The sequence below is a fragment of the Miscanthus floridulus genome, chromosome 10, assembly GCF_019320115.1.
Source record: "Miscanthus floridulus cultivar M001 chromosome 10, ASM1932011v1, whole genome shotgun sequence".
NCBI lineage: Eukaryota > Viridiplantae > Streptophyta > Magnoliopsida > Poales > Poaceae > Miscanthus > Miscanthus floridulus.
In genome coordinates this window covers 92,942,385-92,969,321 of record NC_089589.1, presented here as the reverse complement: position 1 = coordinate 92,969,321, position 26,937 = coordinate 92,942,385, and the positions used below count along the sequence as shown (strand labels likewise).

At 40.8% G+C, this 26,937-nt stretch overlaps 2 protein-coding genes and 2 pseudogenes across 2 annotated transcripts; all 4 read right to left on the bottom strand.

Annotated features, from left to right (window-relative positions):
- Positions 1 to 9,910: 9,910 nt before the first annotated feature.
- Positions 9,911 to 12,780, bottom strand: LOC136489042 (uncharacterized). Its single transcript, XM_066485785.1, has 3 exons — positions 12,653 to 12,780; positions 12,177 to 12,505; positions 9,911 to 10,498 (listed from the first exon to the last, which is right to left on the bottom strand). The coding sequence occupies exons 1-3, from the start codon at positions 12,778 to 12,780 to the stop codon at positions 10,263 to 10,265; spliced, it is 693 nt and encodes a 230-aa protein (XP_066341882.1). The 3' UTR covers positions 9,911 to 10,262.
- Positions 12,781 to 15,109: 2,329 nt separating this feature from the next.
- On the bottom strand, positions 15,110 to 17,843 carry LOC136485115 (ATP-citrate synthase alpha chain protein 3-like). The gene is made up of 5 exons (XM_066482062.1): positions 17,676 to 17,843; positions 16,090 to 16,266; positions 15,719 to 15,961; positions 15,515 to 15,566; positions 15,110 to 15,419 (listed from the first exon to the last, which is right to left on the bottom strand). Exons 2-5 carry the CDS (start codon positions 16,207 to 16,209, stop codon positions 15,286 to 15,288), a joined length of 549 nt encoding a protein of 182 aa, XP_066338159.1. The 5' UTR covers positions 16,210 to 16,266; positions 17,676 to 17,843; the 3' UTR covers positions 15,110 to 15,285.
- On the bottom strand, positions 17,796 to 21,475 carry LOC136489041 (receptor-like cytoplasmic kinase 176; annotated as a pseudogene).
- Positions 21,476 to 23,273: 1,798 nt separating this feature from the next.
- Positions 23,274 to 25,369, bottom strand: LOC136489040 (receptor-like cytoplasmic kinase 176; annotated as a pseudogene).
- Between the last annotated feature and the right edge of the window lie 1,568 nt (positions 25,370 to 26,937).

Below are 26,937 nucleotides of genomic sequence, written 5' to 3'. Positions count from 1 at the left end.
GCTACTTACGGTTCCCGTCAACATCCTTGCATGAACAGAATAGCGATAAGATACACTACGGATCCATGAGATCCGCCACAACATACGTTATGCAAACAATAATTAATTCCACATGAAACCAGCATATTTATACGTTGTATATGCATAAACAAAGCACAACACAAAATCTTCTTGCACATGATAAATACAAGGATCGGAGAACATAAAACTATTTTAGTCAATGGAGGAGAATCACACGTACGTACTGTACAACGAGTAGGACCGTAGGAGCGGTACTTGTACTTCTTCTCGGCTAGCTCGATCTCATGATCGTGCCCTGCCCTAGCTTTCAGAACTGATTGATGACGTCAGATAAACAAAAGTGAGCAGAACAGGCACACACAGAGTTAGCGCCCAAATTGATTAGGCCGCGTTTAGTTGCTGGCCAGAATCGGCGCCGTCGGAAAGAGATGTTACTGTAGCGCACTGTAGCGTTTTGTTTTTATTTGGTAATAATTGTCCAATCGTTGACTAATTAGGCTCAAAACGTTCGTCTCACAAAGTACAACCAAACTGTGTAATTATTTTTTGATTTTGTCAACATTCAGTACTCCTTGCATGTAATGCAAGTTTGATGTGACGGAGAATCTTCTTTTTGCATAGTGTTAAACTGGGGAATTTGGTGGAACTAAACATGGCCTTAGTAGCATCTCTGGCCAAGTGTGAATAAATAATAATCCGCCATGCACGCATTTCCGGCGAGAACATGGCACGGATGGGAATATACACATATATTCCCAGCCGAAAGCAACAACTACCTAATGCTAGAGTCTAGGGCCTCGTTTAGATGCTGAAAAAATTTCAAACCGATGAATAGTATCACTTTCGTCTTATTTGACAAATATTGTTCAATCGTGGACCAACTAGGCTCAAAAGATTCATCTCGTGATTTCCAACTAAACTGTGTAATTAGTTATTTTTTTTACCTACATTTAATACTCTATACAAACGGCTAAAAATTAATATGATGGAGAGAGTGAAAAAACTTGGAATTTTGGTGGCATCTAAACAAGGCCTAGTTCTGAAAGAGATCGAGCTGTCACAAGCTAGCTGAAAGAGATCGAGCTGTCACAATCCGGCGAGATTGAAACGATCTGACCGGTCGATTATCGATCACACAGAAAAAAAGGGCAGGCATCGACGCATCCTGTTTGATTCAGAAAGCCAATTGACAGCAGACAGTGACGACGTGCTGCGTGGTACGGTGAATTTCTAGGTGTTGACTGTCTGTACCGCCTTCGTTATAGGCGCATGTGGTGAATATGGATATTAGTACCAATTAACAGCTTGTAACGCTGGATCGCCAGTACGGTCGAAAACTTCAAATGTTGCATAGCTTGCTTACACAAAGTGTATTGCGTATAGGAATTCCTTGCATATATAACCATGGCCCATGGGCTCAAAATCGCATCAAACTGTGGCGCTCTGGCCTCCAGCCCGCGAGGAGCCCGTTGCAACACATGGACTAGGCTGCCAAATGAAGTTACTATAAAGTAAAGTGTACTGACGATCCTCGAACTTGTTCGGATATGTCATCCTGGTCTCTCCCTAAACTTGTAAATCAACTGTTTACATCCTCAAACTTGCTCATCTATGCCAACCCAGTCCCTAGATTCTTAAATCGCTGGTTTAGGTCATCAAACTTATTCAGTTATCATCTAGGTCCCTAAACATGCAAATCACTCGTTTAGGTCCTCTAACTAATTCAGTTGTGTCACCTCGATCCCTAAATACTCTATTATAAATATAGGCCTTGTTGGAGTTGGTTCGAGTTCGACTGGGGCCTTGTATTTTGTGTCGGTTTGCGTCATGATTCGATTATGTACTATGTAAATAAAGAGAAAGTCTATTTTTATCCCCTTAACTATCATATAAAAGTTAGCTTTTTCTCTCTTCAACTCTAAAAGTGAAAATAGCTCCTTTCTCATCTCTCAAAACCGGATAGTTGAACTCCATGGCCGTTTTCTTGATGCTTTTTCTTTTTTTTCTTTTATGTTTATTCCGGCTGAATATTTGAAAAATCGTAGTATTGGGCCAGATTGAATGCCGCATTGTGATTCACAGAGAGTAAATTACATGGTCGCTGGTCTCTAAACTGTTATCCTGTTAGGATTGGTCATGTAACTTAGAGCCCTTTTACAATGGTTGGAAATACTTCCTAATGTTTGATGACGCTTCCTGATGCCTACCTAAAATAGTTATTTTTATTGATTTTATTCGTTCAAGGGCATTATGGTCATTTCGCACGCACGCACGCCCCCCCCCCCACCACCACCACGTGACACACGCCGAACTCGCCGGTCTCTCGCACGCACCTAGCTCTCTGTCTCCCTCGTCCTAGCCGCCGCCGCCCTGCTCTCTCCCTCGCTCTAGCCGCCGCCGCCCTCGCACGGGCGTCGCGCCGGCCAAGGGTTCACCCGGTCACCCCGCGCCAACAGGGACTGCCTTCGTGCCCTCGCCCTCATCCTCTCGCTCTCTTCCTCGCACGCCGCCGCCCTGCCCTCGCCCCCGCTAGATTTATTTCACCATTGAACTCGCCAGAAACGAGGACGGCAACGAAGACGACGACGAGTTCCTGCCACTGGAGATCCAGGACAACGACGAGGATAGCGACTTCCTCCGATCTGTCTCCCTCAACCGGCATCCTTCTCCGGCTCTGTCTACATCGACAGAGAGCCGGCCTCTGCCTCCATCCCTTCTCCTGCTTTAAGCTCGCAACAACCCTCCGGAAGGTACCGATTAGAATTAATCTCGTTCTTCTCTTATTGCGTGCAGAGCCAATTTGAGTATTGTTATGTGTATATCTAAAAGCCCACAGATCTGCTATTTTATTTTTGTGGTTCAGTACTAGAAGCTTTAGTGATTAACCTTTAGAGAAATTAGCGGTTGATGCATCTAATGTAGTTCTGTAGTAAGCTGATGTCCATTGGTTCCAGTGGCTTGGTGGATTTGACCATAAATCCTAAAAACATGCCCAATGTAATTTGGTTCAGTGCTTCGCATCCTTTTTCTGAACCCATTGTCCCAATATTACAGATCTGAGTGCCATGATTGTGAAGGGCTGTATAGCAATAGCTGCTCGCCATGTTGTTTGTGCTGCAGTTCGCACCTTGCAAGACTGCAACATTGAGGATAAGATGTAGTCTACCTTACATGTAGCAGCCACATAGTATTGTCAAAATGAAAAATTTTGAGATAAGACCTTTCATTGCATATGGTAGGTGATTATTTCATGCCACAAGTTATTGTCTAGTGCAGCTGGCCATCACCATGCTCAATATAAAATTCAGGTCATAGATTGCTCTATTTCTGTTTCTGGAACTACTGTGTTTTGCAGTAGTGTATGAAAGTAATTAGTATGTGCTGATCCATCTATTTTTGCAATGATTAACAATCATATATCTGTTCCTGGTGCTTAATCATAGTTTTTTCTATTTCTAGCTTTTTTTTTGTTTGGGGGACAAAGGTGATTTCTCGAATGACAGAGGGTGGTTTCTTATATTCTTATGTTTGTTTGGGGATGGAAACAGTGCTCAGTCACGTTTGCAATGACAGACAGGGTGCTGAATCACATTCATGTTCCTGTCTGCTTTGTATACTGAACATAGCTAGTCTCACTGTTCCTGTAGTGACTTTAGTTTGGCTTAGATAAATCAATCTCTGTTTGTCCTGACTGAATGCATCCTAATGCGTCTGCTCGAATCCAATGGGGAATTGGCTATTGTCATGGCTCATTCTCGCGTTGCTCACGTCCTCGCTTTGTCAGATACTCTCCACGGTAGATCTATGCGACCCGGATATATCTGCGCTGATTGCAAAGAAGCTACGTGAGTTTCACGATCTCGACATGCCTGGATGCAGGAACGTGTCATTATGGCAGAGGCTCAGGTATGCTTTTCCTCATTGTTGCTTTTCTGATTTTGGTGAGAAATGTGTTTGAGTTCTGATTCAGTTCTGATTGCTTGGTGTTGTATGCATCAGGCAGTGGCTTGAGGAGGCAGTGCCGGAGAAGACGCTCTTAGGAGTCGAAAAATCAGTAGGATTTTGGCATAATGATCTTGCTATTTAAGTTACGTTTGCTGCTTGATTTTATTGCTCTGCACTATTCTAGACATTGAGGAGCAAAGAAGAATAGGGAATCTTTTTTGCAGCTTTCATGTTAAGATTCCCCAGAATTATGAGACCAAATGTTTTAATTTATGCATCTTACAAGGTACATATGAATGTTGATTTGCAGCAGTTTACTGGAAGTGTGGAACCACTTCTGATGCTGTCTTTGTAACTATATTGATGGAGCTAGCTGAGTAGAAATGGCCTGCAGTCAAGAGCCCTTCTTTTGATATGAACAGTCTAAATTTTAGTTGATGTTCAACAAGGAAAATCAGTATATGATATTTTTTGGTTTTCAGGTCTCTTCATCTGGAACATTTCTTGGCTGCTTTCTGATTGGACTATGATGTCCCTAGCGCCCATCAAGGTGAGGCCTTCCTCTCCCTCACTCAGATTTGTATACAGCCCAGGATGTTGCAAAATAGCATATGAAATTCCTTCCTACATGGTGCTACAGATGAGCAATGATTTTGTTTAATAGTCTCCGTTTCATATATCCAGGCATAGTTGTGATTGAAGATACTTTGTATATTTCGCTACAAGTACAGATTTGCATGGAACGCTCTCAAGGAACTTGTCAAATTTATATAAAATGGAAAACATGCTATCCTATGTTGCTAATTAATAGTTTGATCAGTGATGGTGCCATCGGAGTATTTAGCTGCAAATAACAGCAACCTCCTGTTACTTGGAGACTCATGCTGGTAACCTGGCATGTGTTGTTTTGAAGTAATTGAGCCCTTTCATTTGACCGCACCAAACCTTTTGCCTCTTAAAAGTTATTTTTTTCAAACGGCTCAAACAAGGATCGTAGTCATCGATATGTTCCTCTTTTTGTTAGAAGCAATAAAAAGAAACTCAATCATGGCTATTATTATTACCAATGCTTTGATGATATGTTTTTTATCGCAACAATCAAAAATGGATAGACATAGATAAACTTGCTGCACTTTTTGTGCAGGTCACAGTTGGTCGAAGAAATGTGCCCAAGGGGAGGGTGTGGAACCCTATGGAGCAGAGCAAATGAACTGAGGTTAGTAGCATTGTAAACTACACTCAGATTTTTTTCACGTCGGCCGGGGGTCACCCGCAAAATGTCCAGCTATGGTCGGCCGGGGATCACCCGTGGGAGGGAAACTACACTCAAATTTTGTGGGGTTAAAATTTATTATCAATTGTTTTTCTCTTTCACACATCATTTGGTGGGTTTTTTATCTGATTGGCAATCACAGTGTTTGGAAGACATCATGGTTGCACAGACCAAAATGTTGCCTGTAAGAGGGAGGTGAAATGATGACAGAAGGCTATGCACAACATGAAGCTTCTCTCCTGCATATATGAAAGATTGTTTTTTATGAAGATTGTTTTATTTTTAACTTTTCCCCGTCATGTTGAAATGGAACTTCTTTACATTTCAAATGAGAGATGCAATAATTGATTAAGGCTTTTAGAAAAGTATGTGAGCACCCTTCTTCTAACTATTCTAAATGCGGTGACAACATTTTCGGGATCTGTTTTCTATCTACTCACGTGCTTCGATTGATGTTTCCCATACCATTACTAAGAAGGCAAGGATGTATTTAGATTGGTAATATTTAGATTCTGAAACCAATATTTCATTATGGAATCCTTATTGATATACAAGTATTTTTGGAATAGTAGTTCACTCGGACAAAATGTGAGAGTGAGCGATTGACTCGTTAACACGAACAAGTGATGCTTAAATAAGTCCATAGGAAAAACAAAATTTTAAAAAAATAGCCATAGTGGTAGGGATCGAACCTAAGAGTGGGCAATTGACTATCTCACAGCGACCAGTAGTTCACTCGAACAAAATGTGAGTGAGCAATTGACTTGTTAACATCAAAAAGTAATGCTTGAATAAGTCAATAGGAAAAAACAATTTTTTAAAAAAATGGACATAGTGGTAGGGATCGAACCTATTCCCTCTGCAGTCAAAAGTTGCAAGATTTACCACCAAGCTATGCTTCAGTGTGCAGCTAAGTTTAAGTTACAAGGGCTCTTTTGGAAGCAAGTGGGAGCAAAACCCAGGATGAAAAACCTCCCACTAAAAACTAGAATAGTAACTAGAATGATATCCATATGGATTACCCACCTAGAAAAAAGTCGGGATGCCGGAGGGATTGGAGTTTCCAAATTATGCCTAAATATTTCTCCGTAAAAATGAACTCATAAAAGGTACAAATTTGTCATACTTTTCTTTTCCATTGTTTTTTTTCAAATTTGTCTTCCAAAGTAGATAATGAATCCGTTTCGGGCAATTCCTATAATGTTGTTCAGCAGTACTTGAACGTCATGATTTTTTTGAAATTCCTATAAATATACAAAAAATTTCAAAATAAAATAAAATAAAAATGATATCAGAATGTATCTCGGCCTGTTAGGGCGTCATTATTCTTTTTAGTCTCTAGGCTCAGGATGCAGGAGAAAAAAAACATCCAAAAATTGACGTGCAAAATGTGGTGCACAAGGATTTGAACCTGCAAAGTGCTGCTCCTAAACCAAGTTAGACAATCCCTAGTTGATGTCTATAGAGCGCTGTTACTTCTTTTCTCTCTAGGGGTAAAAACATCAAAAATTATGTTTGAATTTCAAATTGTTCAAACAAAGTCGGGTGGAGAAATAACCAAAATAAAAGTTATAGATCTCGATGAGTTGTACAACTTTAGTGTTGCTGACTTTTCCATTTGAAATCATTTACTGCCCTAAAATTCTGTTTGAAGTTCTCGAATTTTGAAATTCAAATTTTTGAATTGTTCAAACGAACTCATATGGAGAAAGGACCTAAATCAAAGTTGTAGATCTCGATGGTGTCTACAATTTTGCAATTGAGTACATTTTCAATTGAAATTCTACATTTTTTGCTAGGAATAATTCATCCTTCTATTCCTAAATTAACATAAAATAATTGTAATACTTCTAAATTCTGTCAAAAAAATTCTACAAATTTGCATGGTTTTGTTACATAATCGTTAGATAAAAAAACTCAAATGATTTTAACAAAGTGACAAGACACATCGTTCATGAGTTGATACATCTTCTCATATAGTTATATGGCAAGAGTACGAAGATGTATCCAATTGTGAACATGTGTACTACCACTTTGTTCGAATGATGTCGGATGGAGAAATGACCAAAACAAAAGTTGTAGATCTTGACGATTTCTACAACTTTGTTGTTTGCGACTTTTTCAGTTGAAATCATTTGTTATCCAAAAATTTTGTTCGAAGTTCTCATACTTTAAAATTCAAATTTTGAATTGTTCGAACAAAGTCGGATGGAGAAATGAGCAAAATAAAAGTTGTAGATATTGATGATTTGTACAACTTTGTTGGTTCTGACTTTTCCATTTGAAATCATTTTCTGTCCCAAAATTCTATTTGAGGTTGTAATATTTTGAAATTCAAAATTTTAAATGGTTCAAACTAAGTCAGATAGAGAATTGAACAGAATAAAAGCTCTAGATCTCGATAAGTTGTAGAACTTTGTTGTTGATGACATGTTCAATTGAAATAATTTACTATTCCAAAATTATTTTCAAAGTTTATTATATAAATTAAAAAAGAAAAAAAACTTCAGACTATGTGTCTATGTTGGGCCTCAAAATGATGCTCAGATTTAGCCAAAATGAAGTCCTCTTTCTCTCAGCCATTGAATCATGAAATGGATGGCTGCGATATACCAGACTTGGAATAAAACCTCTTGAAACCCCACCGTCTCCTCCTCTGCTCCTGCAGACACCAGCGCCCCCTCCTGCGCCCCTTCTCCCCATCCTCGTTTCGAGCACAGCAGAGGCTTCCTCGGTGTGTCAAACCCTAGCCTCGCACTCCAGATGGAGGCCCGAGAGGGAGAGGTCCAGAGACCGAAGCGGGGCGGCGGCTGCCCTCACCCCCACCCGTAGCAGCGACGGCTGCCCTCGTGCGTGCACAGGGGCGATGACCCCACAGCTGCCCTCATCCGGCCTAGGGCGACGCGGAGGAGGCCGCCTGGCCTCGATCCAGCCTAGGGCGGCGCGGGGAGGTTGGAGCCGTGCCCATGTCTTCGTCGGTGAGGGGAGGTTGGAGCCGTGCCCATGTCTGCGTCGGTGATGAGCACGCACCAGGTTTTCAGGTCCCTTCTCTTCCCTTCCTGCTATGCAAAACTGAGAACCCAATCCCTAACTTAAACTATTTGTGTGTGGTGTCGCTTGGCCAAGGAGGAGAACGTGACGCTTGGCCCCGCCATCCGCGAGGGCGAGCACGACTTCGGCATCGCGCACTGATTTTGCTGACTCATTCCTGCTGGGTACCATCGCTAAATTGAATGAAGATGCCTATATCATGGAAGTGAACATGATTTCTGTTTGTTGTGTTTCATCTTCTGTTTAGTTGTACAATCCCCTTACCAGTTATTTTAGGCTTCTATGACCCGTGCTGAATCAGACATCAAATCAATTGAGAACAATTTCTAACTGCAGATTGGCTTGCCTGTATATTTGATCTGATAGCTGAACTTATGATTACTATCAATTGGCCTCCCCATCACCTGTCAGTTGTGATTTAGTTTATATAAATACACATATTATGTTGTTTGTTCTGTTAGGAGCTTTCAGACATCTTTTTTTTATACCAGTTTGAGTTGGATTAAAGCTAATGGTTGTTTTGCCTATCTGCATGAGAAGACATTATTATATCAGTATATCATGTAGGGGTTGTGGAAACAGTTGGCAAGCCATTTGATCCTTCGGTAAGTAATATTTACCCTTCTGTCACCTGTTCCATTATCATGGTCTGGCTCTCTCCCTAAAACATTGTATGCAAACAACATATTGGATCCTTTTGAACATGCAAAAAGAATTCTGTTCCAGTATTATCGAGTGCATAATAATACCTAGGTTTTTTATGGCCTGGTTCGTACTCATGGGATTGAACTTAGCTTTCACACAGTTTCCTGCATCTATGTTGCAGTACATATCTTTTGATCTAAACAATATTTGGGCATTTGGGAGAAGAAAATGATCATCTACTTTCAGTGCTTACAGCTAGAAAGTATGAAGACATGCATGAGAGTCAAATAGTGTTACTTTTATGTTCATCATATATTCACCGCTGTGGGGGCTCATTCTTTATGTTTTCTTATGCAGGTCCATGAGGCCATCTCACGAGAAGCATCCATGCAATTCAAGGCAGGGATTATCATGCATGAAGTCCGCAGAGGGTTCCATTTGAAGGAGAGGCTGCTAAGGTCTGCTACTGTGAAGGTCTCTACTGGCTCTGGCAAACAAAGTGCAAGCTCAAATATGCTGCTTTGTGAGTCTGATGAAACGACCTTCAGAAACTGATAGACAAGAAACCTCTCCTTTTGAGCAACATATTTCATCTGTTCATAACATAACATGGCGAATGTGTTTGATTTCAAATGAGACAGGCCACCTATGTATGGTGTTGCCAGGGTGCACCAGCTTGAAGTTTTGTTGTTACTTGTAATCGGCTAGAATTCTGTCCACCAAAAGAGTGAGAGTGAAACATTGTACATACATACTGGATTTATTGACTTCCTTTCTCCTACTAAAATTGTATTTTCATGAATTTCATCTGCCTTCTTGCTATTGGGATATTGGGACCTTTTTCACACATTCACCTCTTGATAAAAAAGGAAGTTTGTTAAAAAAAACCTACACCTATTAGAAGGGATTTGCATCGATTCCTATATAAAAAAGCTTACAAGCCACAAACCACACAAATAGCGCAACAACAACACAGATATAAACAATTTTATTTTGGAATATGGAACTGTTTACAAATGAATTGTTTCGGATGAATACTCTATCGTGCTTAGGTCAATTGAAATTACATGACAGCTATACGACAAACTTTTTACACCACTGTCGGGCAAGGCAGGGACTGAACATATCTTCTCTTTGAGCTGTCGACGCAGACCCTGGTATTACAAAAGCCCCAATATGTATGGCCTGTAACATACAAGCGCATGAGGTGCTGCTATATTTGTTAGGCGCGATCTGCTGCTTTGTTTCTGCCTATGAAAGTGTAACTGGTATTTATCAGTCGAACTCCAGAACAATTTCAGCGACACGAGTTGGTGCCGCAGAAGAACTATTCATAGTCCTGAGGCTGCTGGTCCCAAACCTCCATAAAACTTGAAACCATAGAGAAGCAGGACACCTGCTCGGAAATCGTTGGGGTGCCACCGAAGGCAGTGTAGGTGTTGGTGAGGGGCGCAAGCGGCAGGGCAGTCGGCAGTTCTGGCACAGTTGATGGGGTGCCGTCCTGGGAGCTGGCCATGGGGTGGTTGTTCTGCTCTTGTAGAACACCCTGCATAGCACCCAGTCCTGAATTTTGCAGAGACATATTATATATAGTCCATATAGAAATTGCAAGTGATACATTGGCTAATTCACAAAAAAAGTGATACATTGGCTGGGTGATACCAGTTGAGATTGAACATAACATATATCTTGGCTGGATCCACTAAAATCTTTATCCTAGGTAGGGCTAGAACATTTCTGAATTCTAATAGGCTGATTCAGTAGACTGATGTGATACATAACGTTGATGCCATGCAACTAACATATCCACCCTTTGTAACAAATTGCGTTGAGTAGTTTCATTTTCTGGAGTTGGTTACTTGAGGAATAAGCAATGGACATCAGCAAAGGTATATTTTACTGGGATGGGGTACCATTTACAGCCACTAACTATATTCTTGAGCTACAGTTTAAAATGAAACACACAGCAAAGGTATTGGGAGCAAGATGCAATACAAAGTTAGGCAATAAAATATAGAAAAGTGTGGTTTAGGGTTTAGGGTAATCATCTCTATAGAAGTGCTGAACATAAAAAGAGGGTGTATGCAACAATATGCATTTCCTATGTGGTTAGTAGATCTTTTTAAAACCCAAGCCTGGTGCTTTTGAGTATCAGCTGCCATTCTCCATATCATCATTATCACTTAAATAATTAACTAAAATGAAGTACTCCTCCATATATTGCCCGTGCTAACGCTACGGTAAATTCAAAACAAGATAAACTTTGTAAAAAATAAAACAAACAGATTCACATTGTTAGCTAAGTCAGGGTGCTAACTCAATTATTAAAAGCAGGTCTGACAAAAGACAATTCACATTTCAAAATCTCAATTGATAAACAGATATCCTACTGTCTGATCCTCAGCAGGGACAGCACAACACATATCTAGCAGCTAGTTTCCTTCTGAGAGATCAACTGAATTTAATTAAACAGGCTAACAAACCAGGGTAGATGATAGTCACGGTAGATCGAGTGCGGCAGCAGCACATGAAGTTACAACAGAGTACACCCTAGCTACAGACTGTACAGCAGTACTTGAACACATCAAATTTTTTTAAATATTTCCTATAAATATACAAAAATTCAAAAATAAAAATGATATCAGTACTTGTCGTATATGAATCTCCCTTAACTGAGCCTTATTTACAAGGAACAAAGGTGTACATCATCTCAACTATCATTATTGAACCAATCAACAAAAAGAAAGGTATGCTTCCATGAAAGTGAAAGACATTTCCATAAAAAATGAAGACCTGTCACTACACATTTTTATAAGTTATCTTTAGCCAATGAAAGTTCCCAGTACGAAATTACATCTGAAGGCATTGTAAGAGTTTAACCTTTTTTTGATTTACTACAGTTTTGATTTACTACGAGCATCCCAGTACGAAATTACATCCCAATTGCATCAACGTTTGCAAATTGCTTAATCTAACTTAGAACAAAGCAAATCGAGGCAGTACAACGGCAGTAGGAAGCAAGCATATCTGGGTAGCCGCAAGAGAGGGGAAGGTGCAGGAAACGTACAGGCCTCTTCCGGAGCGAGAATCGGGACTGCGTTCACAGGGTGGCGGTGGGGCGGAGATGAAACGGCAGAGGGCGGGGTGGACTCGGCCGCGATGGACTGAGCGAGAATCGAGACTGGTTCACAGGAGATGACCCAAGGCAAATATGGACGGGGAGAGAGAGAGGTGGAGTTACCTGCAGGGCGCCGCGGCCACCACCGGTCGTCGTCGTGGCTCCACGTCCACCAACAGGGGCAAAGCATCCGCGCGGTGGCCGACTCCCGGCAGCGGGGACGGCCGCCGCCGCTGTGACCGGGAGCGCAATCCTGGTTCAACTCCTTGGGACGGCCGCCGCCGCTGTGACCCGGAGCGCAGTCGCCGCCGCGGCCTCCATGTGCTCGGTTGGGGAGCTGAGGGCTGGTGAGGAGGGGTCGGGCCCGGATCTCGCCGGAGACGATGCAGGAGCGGCGCAGCGCGTCGAGGCCTTCCCGCGGATGGATGGCGGACGACGGCGGCGAATGAACCCTAAAAAACAAAAATATTCATCTTTTTTTTAAAGCAAATATTCATCTAACTATAGTGCTTAAATCATACATCCCGACTATACTACTCAAAACATTATTTTTATAATTATAAATTTATCGTTTTACCCTTAATTAAAAAAATAACTACGAAAAATGAATTGCCACTCTTTTATTTGAAGTCATAATCCTCTTAACTTTGGAAGCGTTGGGAGGCGTTTCGGTGCATATGGATCCACTGACCATAGACACATCCAACGCCTCCCGAAGCCTCCTCATTGACGCCTCTCAACATCTTCCCTTATATGGGCCCACTAATCATTGACACAGCTAACGCTTTTTGAGGTCTACGCAACCATAGTAAAAAAGTTCATGTAACTTATATTTCATTCAGAAATGAGAAAAACTCCATTCCACTTTGCTCAGGCGGCTGACTTCGTCCGATTTTCCTCCTTAAAGTGAAGTATGAGACAGGATATCGTACACCCTAATCGTTTAATACTGGACAAACTATACGGTAGCTAGCTTCGAAGGCGGCTTTAATATACCTACGTCAGCTCAAGAGAGATAAATTAAACTACGTTTATAATTCCTGATCAAATAGATTTTACCAAAAGAATTATAAAACATTTTTTTAAATACAATTTTTACAGAAGATTGCAATTAAATATCTTAACACGATGTACAAAATTCGAAACTAATTTCGTATTTTTAGCTAAAAATAAAACGTATATCGATTCTCTAAGATTGAAAATTATTTTAAGATTTTTAACTGCATTACTTTTGTAGGGAAAATATTTAGACATTTTTAAAAAATATTTGTGTAATTGTTTTAATAAAGTATATTTGACCCGTAAACTATCAACTAGTCCAATTCGGAGTTAACATAGCATCACATAGGATGATTGATGTAGCCCCTTATGTAGTCTAAAACGATCGTAAAAAATCAGTTAGGGTTATGATCTATCCGGTATTTAGATAGTTTATTTAAGGCATATGATGTCTGATTTCGTACTTCAAAGATGAAAATTGGATGACGACGATAGTTGGGGAAGTCAAACTAGAGACTGTTCCCTTCAGAAACTGACAGCACAAGCTGTGATTGCTTCAGTGTGTAAGGCACACAGCAAGCATCACTGGGTTTCACCGGTTGTTATCATTGTTAGACAAATAAAACCACTTGTCGGCTGTTGCTTTAGGGACATGTGTGTTCTTCATGTGCCGACACATATAGGGGTGGACTGGGGATGTCACCAATCCCCACCTGCATGCTGCTCACAAAGTGATTTTGCTTCTTCTCAGTTGCCTGCGTTCCAGATTGCCATTTCTACACAAATGGCTCATATCATCATGTCAATTCTATTGTCATCAGAGTTCTCCATCAGCCTAGCCGTGGGAGTTTACCCAAATATCCACATTTTCCCTTTACCATTCACAACCGGATTCAGGTTATTTGCCGAGTGCCTGAGGCACTCGGCAAAGGCCAAATTGCACTCGGCAAAGCCTTTGCCGAGTGCGGCACTCGGCAAAGAACACACGACAAAAAATTGATCGGCAAAGCTCTCTTTGCCGAGTGTCTTTTATCGGGCACTCGGCAAAGAAAAGCGACCGTCATGGCGCCGGTTTCATTGACGGTCACTTTGCCGAGTGCCAACCCTGCAGGCACTCGGCAAAGAATTTTTATTTTTTTTAAAAAAAATTCTTTGCCGAGTGCCAACCCTTCAGGCACTCGGCAAATATTTTTTATTTTTTTTAAAAAAATTCTTTGCCGAGTGCCAACCCTTCAGGCACTCGGCAAAGATGTTTTATTTTTTTTAAAATTTCTTTGCCGAGTGCCAAGCCTTGAGGCACTCGGCAAAGATTTTTTTTAATTTTTTTTAAAATTTCTTTGCCGAGTGCCTGGCACTCGGCAAAGTTTGAAATTTTTTTTAAATTTCTTTGCCGAGTGCTCTCTTCCCCGCACTCGGCAAAGTTTAATTTTTTTTTAAATTCTTTGCCGAGTGGCATGGTCAGAGCACTCGGCAAAGATTTTTTTATTTTTTTTTTAAATTTCTTTGCCGAGTGCCCTCTGGCTGGCACTCGGCAAATATTTTTTTAAATTTTTTTTTAAATTTCTTTGCTGAGTGCTCTCTTCCCTGCACTCGGCAAAGTTTAATTTTTTTTTTTAAAAAATTCTTTACCGAGTGCCATGGTCAGTGCACTCGGCAAGATTTTTTTATTTTTTTTTAAATTTCTTTGCCGAGTGCCTTCTGTCCGGCACTCGACAAAGTTGGAATTTTTTTTAAAAAAAAAATCTTTGCCGAGTGCCATGGTCACAACACTCGGCAAAGCTGGAAAACTGGTTTTCTGGGCGCCCATTTTCCAGCTTTGCCGAGTGCTGTGACCATGGCCCTCGGCAAAGGACTCCTTTGCCGAGTGCAACACTCGGCAAAGTGACCAAAAATGGCAATTTTTAATTTTTTTTACATTCCATCATGCCAAATAAATTCATACAAACATATATCACATATATATCTCATTCATCACATATATATCTCATCCATCTGCACATATCACATCCATCACAATATATATCACATATATAATAATAAGTGCTCAAGTCCATCCAAATAAATTCACAAGTCCATCAAAGTCCACAAGTCCATTACCAAGTGAACAACAAATGAAAAAAAATACAACGTGCACTCATTATGATTAACAATACAGTAGAAAAACCTATATTTTTCACATAAATGTGGCTGGTATGACTAATATGAAGAAAGCAACTGGGATCTGTGAGGTACATCAAAAGCCTGAATCATACTTATTAAAGTTCTTGAAAGCAGCTGTGTCATCTAGTTCTCCTCTCATATCCAGAGGATACGGTTCACCATTTACCAAGGTAAATGGGTTCATCTCAAGAAATGAGAAATCCAAGTCTGCAAAAGAACCAAAGAGCATCACACGTTGAGTGTTGAAACCGGAAAAGCAACAACTACAAACTGTCTGCCTTTGAAAAGCAAGGGTGAGGTACCTTGGAAAACAGAAAATACACCTCTAATGAAATCACCTATTTTTGTGCGGACCTGAAATTCAAGCACGGATCATCAATGAGAATCAACTGAGAATTGATGGTTAATCAAGAATCTGAGAATGACCAGCAGCAACGAGTTCCAAGCCTTACTGGGAACAAAACAAATGGTATAATAAATAAACAAGTAACAGTGCAATAGCTGACCTCCAATGGCAGGGTGGCGATCAATGGAGCACATGCGTCAGGTGTCATTTGCTTCTCTGTGGCAAGAAAGATAGTCTTAACCTTGTCCCAGTTCTCCTCGATCTCAATACCTCCACACTCTGAGAAACTAATGGTGCTGCCAAGCCTTTCTGATACAATCGAAAGGTAATACTCTTGGTCATGCGGCACAAATGGCTCAACTATGAAGGTTGTAATTGGAGCTTTGCAGCCACCCATCTCGACCTAGATACATGAGCAAATTCAGTCATACAGATTATAAATAGCTTTAACGATCAGGTTTGTGCTGGTAAAAGCATATGGCAAGATGACCTTCAAAAAAAAGCATGGCAAGATGCTAGTCATGACAGTACCTCAACTCCCAACCGCTCCTTGACAAATTGGCGAACTTGGGCAAGATCTAGGTTGAGGGCCACAAGTCCACTCTTCCCACGTTTCCCAAAGAGCATGTCAGGTTTCACAACCAACTTCATAGATGAGAGCCATGGCTCCTGGTTTGCAAGCTCAGTGAAATCCGTTGACTGTGTGACCTGTGATTAAGCATTCTGAAAATTCAATCAACTGGTCTTGAGGAATATGTAAAAAACAGGGATGCTATAGTGAATGAAAGAAGATAACTAATATAGAACATCAGAACCTGAAGAACCTCCCTTGAGAGTAATCAAACTCGATCTGTGTAACTGTATTTCTACAACCAATAAACCCAGCTAATGCAAAACACTAAGCAAGTGCACCTTCAAAGAGAACCCAAGTAAAATGAACCGGTTGTTTCCTATCTGTTGAATGGCAACTAAAAACGAAGACAATCTGTTGGTGTTACCTAGATGATCTACTGGTTTTTGACACAGACCCAGTTTATCAGAGTAAAATTCCCCTAAACCAAACTATATAACTGCTACTTGAAAATTCTGGTTTCTATGGAGGTTGAGATTTCAATGACCACAGCCATAGACCTTGCAAATCCATTCTATGGAGCGAGCTAACTCCGGCAGACCGGCACCCGATCCTGTTCCTACGGTGACCGCGCGCAAGATGGTGGGTGCTGATTATGATTATCCAAGACATGGAGATTCATTTGGATAGAACAGGAAAAGCAGGAGCCGTCACTGCCAACCTAATAAAATCAGGACTCGTCACTCTGATCCAGCATTTCAATTTGTGCAGCTTGTGCTTTTGAAAAAGCTTACCCCAAATAACACTAAATAAATCCACATGATGCTCTTTTCACAAAGTCACAGCCAGCCAGCCGACAAACAACTATAGCGTCAATACGAAACTAGCTTAGCTCTGTCCTAGCTTGCGCCATTTGAGCTTCAAGTACTCTACATGTATCAGGTATACCAATAAATCATACTGCAAGAGCAAGCAAAGCGACAAGGTACAAGCATACTAAATTCCCCCTCTAACATTGCATCTCGACTCAACACACAAGGTAGAACTAATCAATCTGAACTATCTTAGAAAACTAAGTACAGTCAGTTCAATTCCCCCCTTTTCATCATCCATGTTTCTGATCTAAAAAATACAATAAAATCATTTCATGTATTTTATGATTTTATCATGGCTGATAGGAACTGAAAAACAAAAATAAGAATTTGGTACTACACCGAAGGTAGGAGAACTAAGGTTCCTTGTTCAGCACAAACAGATATGCTGCTGGATGGTAAAGCTAGCCCGGACCTGACGACGCTATGCAGTAGTGAACTTTTGATTTGACAGTCAAAATTAGCAGGGCCATATGCATCAGCAATTCAACATGCTATTTTAATTCGTTTCGATCCAATCAGCTGATATATGCATCAAACTAACTACATTTTATGCTATCAAAGAACCGCATTAATAAGCAATGCCCTGGTGTTGATATTTATGGTACTAGCTAGCAATCCAGCAGGCATTGGAACTCTATAGGGTCCGAGTCCTCAAGCAGAAGGCCACTCACTTTGATGGAGGCGGATGATCCGAAGCTGAAGGCGCTCGCTGCCGTCTTGTAGCCCAGCTCCACGGTCTTGCGTGCTCGCGGTGGAGTCTCGCCGAGTGCTCGAGTCGCCGTCTGCCCGTCTCAGTGGCTTGGCCTCTCTGCTCCTGCCTCCTGCTCCGTCCTGCTGGCTGCTGCTTGCTGCGTTGCGGTGAATGAACTGGCCGCTGGCACGGGCGCGCGGGCGGCGCTGGCGCGGTGGGGCGGGCGGCGCGGGCGAGCGGGCGCGCGGGCAGCGGCGGCGCCGGCGCGGGCGGTGGCGGCGGGCGGCGCGGGCGCGCGGGCGGCCGGGCGGCGTGGGCCCGGCGCGGGGGCGGGGGCGGGGGCGGGCCGGCGTGGGCGCGGTGGCTGGCTGCGGCTGTCTGCTTGACTGCCCGGCTCCTTTGCCGAGTGCCTGATCAGTCAGGCACTCGGCAAAGATTTGATTTTTTTTTAAAAAAAAATATTTGCCGAGCGTCTCAGATCTGGCACTCGGCAAAGATTTGATTTTTTTTAAAAAAATTCTTTGTCGAGTGCCCTAGATTTGCCACTCGGCAAAGATTTAATTTTTTTTAAATTCTTTGTCGAGTGTCTCAGATCTGACGTTCGGCAAAGAAATTTTTTAAATTCTTTGTCGAGTGTCTCAGATCTGTCGAGTGTATCAAATCTCACATGTAGAGATGTCCTGGTTTGTAAGCATCGTACGTGACAACATGCATGAAATCTTCTAAAATTTTTATCATAGCCTCCACATATGATATCACGATATTTCAACAAGTTTCATGATTTTCGGACTTCGTTTGCTTTTTATAGAATTTAAAAACACTTCACACGCAATTTCGCGGACATATTTCGTGAACAAGATGTCTGAAATTTCGGGTCCGTTTCTGGATACGGCCTCTCACAACACTCACTAACATGACTATCAATTTTTGAATCATTAAACTCCATTATTCGTACCACGTGCAGTTCAAATTTCTATTTTTCGAAAAAATTCAAGTAAACGAAATAAAGTAACTAAATATATCAAAAAGCCATAAAAAATCCCCAAATTGTAACTAGGAGTTCCTGGTGCTTTAAAAGGGCTGCACAAAAAAATTGGAGGCCAAAAACAAAAAAACAAAAAAAACTTTGCCGAGTGCCAGGCATAAGGCACTCGGCAAAGAGTGTTTTAATTTTTTTTAAAAAAATTCCTCTTTGCCGAGTGCGTTCACAGGCGCACTCGGCAAAGAAATTATATAAAAAAAATTAAATCTTTGCCGAGTGCCGTGCCAGGTGCACTCGGCAAAGTATTTTTTTTTTAAAAAAAATTCTTTGCCGAGCGCCAGATCTGAGACACTCGGCAAAGAATTAAAAAAAAAATTAAATCTTTGCCGAGTGCCAGATCTGGGGCACTCGGCAAAGAATTTTTTTAAAAAAAAAATCAAATCTTTGCCGAGTGCCTAACAGCAGGCACTCGGCAAAGAAGGCCGTGACCGAACGCCGTTTCGCGGGCAGCCTATGCCGAGTGTAGATATTTTGCCGAGAGTCTAGCACTCGGCAAAGAAGTCCTTTACCGAGTGTCCTTGTTTGCCGAGTGCCCGGCACTCGGCAAAGAACTCTTTGCCGAGTGCAATTCTTTGCCGAGTGCAGCACTCAGCAAAGAAGGTCTTTACCGAGTGTCCGATGTTTTACACTCGGCAAAGAATTTTACACTCGGCAAAGTCTCTGTTTCCAGTAGTGATTGGACTTGAGATGTGCTCGTTTTATGTGTTGATCAATGGAGTCTCGAATTCCTTCGAGAACAGAGACCACCTTGTCCATGGACGGCCTCATCTTAGCATCCAAGACCAGGCACTCAAGAGCAAGGGCAGCGACTTTCTTCACCCCGCCTGTGGAGTATTCACCTCCTAGTCTGGTATCCACCAAACGGCATATCTTGCGCCCGTTTATGAGACGTGGCCGTGCCCATTCGACAAGATTCTGCTGCCCCTTCGGCCGGTTTATATCAAAGGCACAACGACCCGTCAGCAACTCCAGAAGCACTACCCCAAAACCGTAGATGTCGCTCTGCACAGTAAGTTCCCCTGAAAGTTTTCAATTGCTATTACGTTACAGGGATACTGCTTCAAAATACAAGCACTGAATATATTATTCTTGGGAAAAGGCAGCATTACAACATTTTGTGGCAGCCAAGTTAATGCTATAATGGGGAATACACAAAATATTACTCCATGTTTTGGATCCAAGACAAGCAAGTAGTGCTCAATTTCGGTGGGTTCGAATTATTTTCATGTAATTGTCTAAACCAAATATTTGTTACTGATTCTTGCGACACTAGTCCCATGCCGTGAGGATCAAGTTGATCTTGGTAAGCCTAGACTTTTGTGCGTTATATTAATTATTTTGTTCCTCTTAATGAAAAACATATATATACTTAGACGCGTTCTAAAAAAAATACAAGCAAATGTGTATAGCATTGGCGGGGGCATCAAAATTTGCATTTGAACGCTTACCTGTTGACAGATCATCCGGAGCTGCATAAGCATACGTTAGGGTTGCTGCTGTGGACACATAATCTCTCGCACCAATAGGACCATTTGATCCGAAACAAGATTAGCTTCGCATCATACGCCTGGCCAATAATATGATGCATCCCTTTCAGTAGACATCACTTACACCACCATGTATATAAAAATGAATTGCGGAGAATTGATGGCTCACTGTGGCTTACAGTGTCAAGGAGAATATTGCGAGTCATCATGTCTCTATAAACAGTTTTCGCAGAATGAAGGAAAGCTAGTCCTTTTGCAGCTCCAAGTGCAACCTTCAACCTTAGGTTCCATGAAAGAGGACTAGAACTAGATCCTATAATAATAAGGAAAAAAGGGATTCAGATAGCTGGCTGATAGTGTCTTTGGTTTTTCAGGCCACTGCAAAACTATAGTAGTTAACTCATGGCATTCAATGCCATTCATGCCGCATCTGATTCTGATTTTCACTATGGACTGAAATTATTTTCAGTTATCATTGTAAGAGATGTTTTACATCCTAATGAGCATACTTCATCATCATCTATACTACTTCGAATGTTTACATTACTTCCTAAAACATGATAAATTGATAACAGTTTCCTTCCAAGAAAGTGCCTCTGTGTGCCTTATTCGGCTTCCATTCAATAACGATCATGTATCTTTATATTTGTCTTGGACGCCCACATATGCAGGCATCTCCTACTAGTGTAGTGCTGTAGTTTATAAAGAACATACTATGGCAAGGGTAGTAGTTTATATTTGTCTTGTATTACTTACTCCGAGAAAGATGATTTTCCAAGCTCCCACGTTGCATATACTCGCACACTAGTATCTCCTGGTCGTCTTCCGTGCAGTAGCCAATGAGCTTAACAAGGTTGGGATGTGTAGACATACCTAGGTAATGAACTTTTGCCTATAAATAGAAACTTAAAAAATAAGAGAAAATACAAATATCTAAATAGCAAAATTAGAAACCTTTAGTAAATTCAAAGGCATCACAAAACGATGGATTTCCAATAGTAACTTCAAACAAAATGACTTAATTAGGATATAACAAGCTATAGACCGTATGAGTGCCTTACTCACTTGCAAACCCAGTTCATGTCTTTTCACAGCAATAGCCATTCCAAGGCCAGACAGGCAAGGTGACAGTGTTTCTTCATCAATCCAACCTTTAGAGATACCCCAGTACTCTTCTTCGTCACCGAGCACGCTGTCAGGTCGAAATGTTTTTGTGGCTAAACGGAGATCTGCAAAATTGAAGATCTTAACATTCGGAGGCACTGAAGCTGAAGAGGTTCGACTGCCGTAACTATTCCCATCTTTACCACCAGGGTTTGAGAATATCCCTGCATGTAATATATATTTAGTACTCGAGTTTCCACTCTGCCAAACAGGGGTATACCAAAATCAAGACACGGTATAATATTTTGTCCCTAATACCGTAATACGTTAAAATCTAGGGTGTCATGACAATCATCCAATGGCACGTCTAAGATTTTTGTAATTATGTTAGGCACAAAACAATTGATGTGCTCTTATCCTTAGCATGTTCATTGCCACGAAATGACCTTTAAATATGAGGGAATTCCTTGTGAGCCATTAAAAAATATCGCAATTCCCTGTGAGTCACTGAAAAAGTTCGGCGGACTTCAGCGCCACGGCTCCAACTTTTTTTTTGCCCTCCACTGCCGTCAGATTGGGCTCTAACGGTGTCAAACTGTAGGTGTGAAAAGTCGAAAATACCCTTAGGTCTAAATATATCATTAATTTTTTTAGTATCTTAACGACTTCAAATGGAAAAACTCAAAACTAGAAAGTTGTAGATCTCGTCGAGATCTATAATTTTCATATAAAAATTATCTTCATTTAATACCGCAAAAAAGATATGATTTTTCTAAGATATATTAATCATATCAAATCATATCTTTTTTGCAGAATTAAATGGAGATATTTTTATATGAAATTTATAGATCTCGACGAGATCTACAACTTTCTAGTTTTGAGTTTTTTTTCATTTGAAGTCGTTAAGATGCTAAAAAAAATTAATGGCATAGAGATGTCCTGGTTTGTAAGCATCGTACGTGACAACGTGCATGAAATCTTCTGAAATTTTTATCATAGCCTCCACATATGATATCACGACATCTCAACAAGTTTTATGATTTTCGGACTTCGTTTGCTTTTTATAGAATTTAAAAACACTTCACACGCAATTTCGCGGACATATTTCGTGAACAAGATGTCCGAAATTTCGGGTCCGTTCCTGGATACGGCCTCTCACAACACTCACTAACATGACTATCAATTTTTGAATCATTAAACTCCATTATTCGTACCACGTGCAGTTCAAATTTCTATTTTTCGGAAAAATTCAAGTAAACGAAATAAAGTAACTAAATATATCAAAAAGCCATAAAAAATCCCCAAATTGTAACTAGGAGTTCCTGGTGCTTTAAAAGGGCTGCACAAAAAAATTGGAGGCCAAAAACAAAAAAACAAAAAAAACTTTGCCGAGTGCCAGGCATAAGGCACTCGGCAAAGAGTGTTTTAATTTTTTTTAAAAAAATTCCTCTTTGCCGAGTGCGTTCACAGGCGCACTCGGCAAAGAAATTATATAAAAAAAATTAAATCTTTGCCGAGTGCCGTGCCAGGTGCACTCGGCAAAGTATTTTTTTTTAAAAAAAAAAATTCTTTGCCGAGCGCCAGATCTGAGACACTCGGCAAAGAATTTAAAAAAAAAATTAAATCTTTGCCGAGTGCCAGATCTGGGGCACTCGGCAAAGAATTTTTAAAAAAAAAAATCAAATCTTTGCCGAGTGCCTAACAGCAGGCACTCGGCAAAGAAGGCCGTGACCGAACGCCGTTTCGCGGGCAGCCTATGCCGAGTGTAGATATTTTGCCGAGAGTCTAGCACTCGGCAAAGAAGTCCTTTACCGAGTGTCCTTGTTTGCCGAGTGCCCGGCACTCGGCAAAGAACTCTTTGCCGAATGCAATTCTTTGCCGAGTGCAGCACTCAGCAAAGAAGGTCTTTACCGAGTGCCCGATGTTTTACACTCGGCAAAGAATTTTACACTCGGCAAAGTCTCTGTTTCCAGTAGTGATTGGACTTGAGATGTGCTCGTTTTATGTGTTGATCAATGGAGTCTCGAATTCCTTCGAGAACAGAGACCACCTTGTCCATGGACGGCCTCATCTTAGCATCCAAGACCAGGCACTCAAGAGCAAGGGCAGCGACTTTCTTCACCCCGCCTGTGGAGTATTCACCTCCTAGTCTGGTATCCACCAAACGGCATATCTTGCGCCCGTTTATGAGACGTGGCCGTGCCCATTCGACAAGATTCTGCTGCCCCTTCGGCCGGTTTATATCAAAGGCACAACGACCCGTCAGCAACTCCAGAAGCACTACCCCAAAACCGTAGATGTCGCTCTGCACAGTAAGTTCCCCTGAAAGTTTTCAATTGCTATTACGTTACAGGGATACTGCTTCAAAATACAAGCACTGAATATATTATTCTTGGGAAAAGGCAGCATTACAACATTTTGTGGCAGCCAAGTTAATGCTATAATGGGGAATACACAAAATATTACTCCATGTTTTGGATCCAAGACAAGCAAGTAGTGCTCAATTTCGGTGGGTTCGAATTATTTTCATGTAATTGTCTAAACCAAATATTTGTTACTGATTCTTGCGACACTAGTCCCATGCCGTGAGGATCAAGTTGATCTTGGTAAGCCTAGACTTTTGTGCGTTATATTAATTATTTTGTTCCTCTTAATGAAAAACATATATATACTTAGACGCGTTCTAAAAAAAATACAAGCAAATGTGTATAGCATTGGCGGGGGCATCAAAATTTGCATTTGAACGCTTACCTGTTGACAGATCATCCGGAGCTGCATAAGCATACGTTAGGGTTGCTGCTGTGGACACATAATCTCTCGCACCAATAGGACCATTTGATCCGAAACAAGATTAGCTTCGCATCATACGCCTGGCCAATAATATGATGCATCCCTTTCAGTAGACATCACTTACACCACCATGTATATAAAAATGAATTGCGGAGAATTGATGGCTCACTGTGGCTTACAGTGTCAAGGAGAATATTGCGAGTCATCATGTCTCTATAAACAGTTTTCGCAGAATGAAGGAAAGCTAGTCCTTTTGCAGCTCCAAGTGCAACCTTCAACCTTAGGTTCCATGAAAGAGGACTAGAACTAGATCCTATAATAATAAGGAAAAAAGGGATTCAGATAGCTGGCTGATAGTGTCTTTGGTTTTTCAGGCCACTGCAAAACTATAGTAGTTAACTCATGGCATTCAATGCCATTCATGCCGCATCTGATTCTGATTTTCACTATGGACTGAAATTATTTTCAGTTATCATTGTAAGAGATGTTTTACATCCTAATGAGCATACTTCATCATCATCTATACTACTTCGAATGTTTACATTACTTCCTAAAACATGATAAATTGATAACAGTTTCCTTCCAAGAAAGTGCCTCTGTGTGCCTTATTCGGCTTCCATTCAATAACGATCATGTATCTTTATATTTGTCTTGGACGCCCACATATGCAGGCATCTCCTACTAGTGTAGTGCTGTAGTTTATAAAGAACATACTATGGCAAGGGTAGTAGTTTATATTTGTCTTGTATTACTTACTCCGAGAAAGATGATTTTCCAAGCTCCCACGTTGCATATACTCGCACACTAGTATCTCCTGGTCGTCTTCCGTGCAGTAGCCAATGAGCTTAACAAGGTTGGGATGTGTAGACATACCTAGGTAATGAACTTTTGCCTATAAATAGAAACTTAAAAAATAAGAGAAAATACAAATATCTAAATAGCAAAATTAGAAACCTTTAGTAAATTCAAAGGCATCACAAAACGATGGATTTCCAATAGTAACTTCAAACAAAATGACTTAATTAGGATATAACAAGCTATAGACCGTATGAGTGCCTTACTCACTTGCAAACCCAGTTCATGTCTTTTCACAGCAATAGCCATTCCAAGGCCAGACAGGCAAGGTGACAGTGTTTCTTCATCAATCCAACCTTTAGAGATACCCCAGTACTCTTCTTCGTCACCGAGCACGCTGTCAGGTCGAAATGTTTTTGTGGCTAAACGGAGATCTGCAAAATTGAAGATCTTAACATTCGGAGGCACTGAAGCTGAAGAGGTTCGACTGCCGTAACTATTCCCATCTTTACCACCAGGGTTTGAGAATATCCCTGCATGTAATATATATTTAGTACTCGAGTTTCCACTCTGCCAAACAGGGGTATACCAAAATCAAGACACGGTATAATATTTTGTCCCTAATACCGTAATACGTTAAAATCTAGGGTGTCATGACAATCATCCAATGGCACGTCTAAGATTTTTGTAATTATGTTAGGCACAAAACAATTGATGTGCTCTTATCCTTAGCATGTTCATTGCCACGAAATGACCTTTAAATATGAGGGAATTCCTTGTGAGCCATTAAAAAATATCGCAATTCCCTGTGAGTCACTGAAAAAGTTCGGCGGACTTCAGCGCCACGGCTCCAACTTTTTTTTTGCCCTCCACTGCCGTCAGATTGGGCTCTAACGGTGTCAAACTGTAGGTGTGAAAAGTCGAAAATACCCTTAGGTCTAAATATATCATTAATTTTTTTAGTATCTTAACGACTTCAAATGGAAAAACTCAAAACTAGAAAGTTGTAGATCTCGTCGAGATCTATAATTTTCATATAAAAATTATCTTCATTTAATACCGCAAAAAAGATATGATTTTTCTAAGATATATTAATCATATCAAATCATATCTTTTTTGCAGAATTAAATGGAGATATTTTTATATGAAATTTATAGATCTCGACGAGATCTACAACTTTCTAGTTTTGAGTTTTTTTCATTTGAAGTCGTTAAGATGCTAAAAAAAATTAATGGCATAGAGATGTCCTGGTTTGTAAGCATCGTACGTGACAACGTGCATGAAATCTTCTGAAATTTTTATCATAGCCTCCACATATGATATCACGACATCTCAACAAGTTTTATGATTTTCGGACTTCGTTTGCTTTTTATAGAATTTAAAAACACTTCACACGCAATTTCGCGGACATATTTCGTGAACAAGATGTCCGAAATTTCGGGTCCGTTCCTGGATACGGCCTCTCACAACACTCACTAACATGACTATCAATTTTTGAATCATTAAACTCCATTATTCGTACCACGTGCAGTTCAAATTTCTATTTTTCGGAAAAATTCAAGTAAACGAAATAAAGTAACTAAATATATCAAAAAGCCATAAAAAATCCCCAAATTGTAACTAGGAGTTCCTGGTGCTTTAAAAGGGCTGCACAAAAAAATTGGAGGCCAAAAACAAAAAAACAAAAAAAACTTTGCCGAGTGCCAGGCATAAGGCACTCGGCAAAGAGTGTTTAATTTTTTTTAAAAAAATTCCTCTTTGCCGAGTGCATTCAAAGGCGCACTCGGCAAAGAAATTATATAAAAAAAATTAAATCTTTGCCGAGTGCCGTGCCAGGTGCACTCGGCAAAGTATTTTTTTTTTAAAAAAAAATTCTTTGCCGAGCGCCAGATCTGAGACACTCGGCAAAGAATTTAAAAAAAAAATTAAATCTTTGCCGAGTGCCAGATCTGGGGCACTCGGCAAAGAATTTTTTAAAAAAAAAATCAAATCTTTGCCGAGTGCCTAACAGCAGGCACTCGGCA

Excerpts from the sequence above, each read along its gene's own strand:
- LOC136489042 (XM_066485785.1), bottom strand. The coding sequence starts at position 12,780 with ATGAGGAGGCTTCGGGAGGCGTTGGATGTGTCTATGGTCAGTGGATCC. Across the intron at positions 12,506-12,652 it reads AGAGTGGCAATTCATTTTTC|GGTTCATTCGCCGCCGTCGT; the intron begins GTAGTTATTTTT and ends TTTGTTTTTTAG. Across the intron at positions 10,499-12,176 it reads GTGGCCGCGGCGCCCTGCAG|GACTGGGTGCTATGCAGGGT; the intron begins GTAACTCCACCT and ends TGCAAAATTCAG.
- LOC136485115 (XM_066482062.1), bottom strand. The coding sequence starts at position 16,209 with ATGAAGTTGGTTGTGAAACCTGACATGCTCTTTGGGAAACGTGGGAAG. Across the intron at positions 15,567-15,718 it reads TCGCCACCCTGCCATTGGAG|GTCCGCACAAAAATAGGTGA; the intron begins GTCAGCTATTGC and ends CTTGAATTTCAG. Across the intron at positions 15,420-15,514 it reads TGTATTTTCTGTTTTCCAAG|ACTTGGATTTCTCATTTCTT; the intron begins GTACCTCACCCT and ends GTTCTTTTGCAG.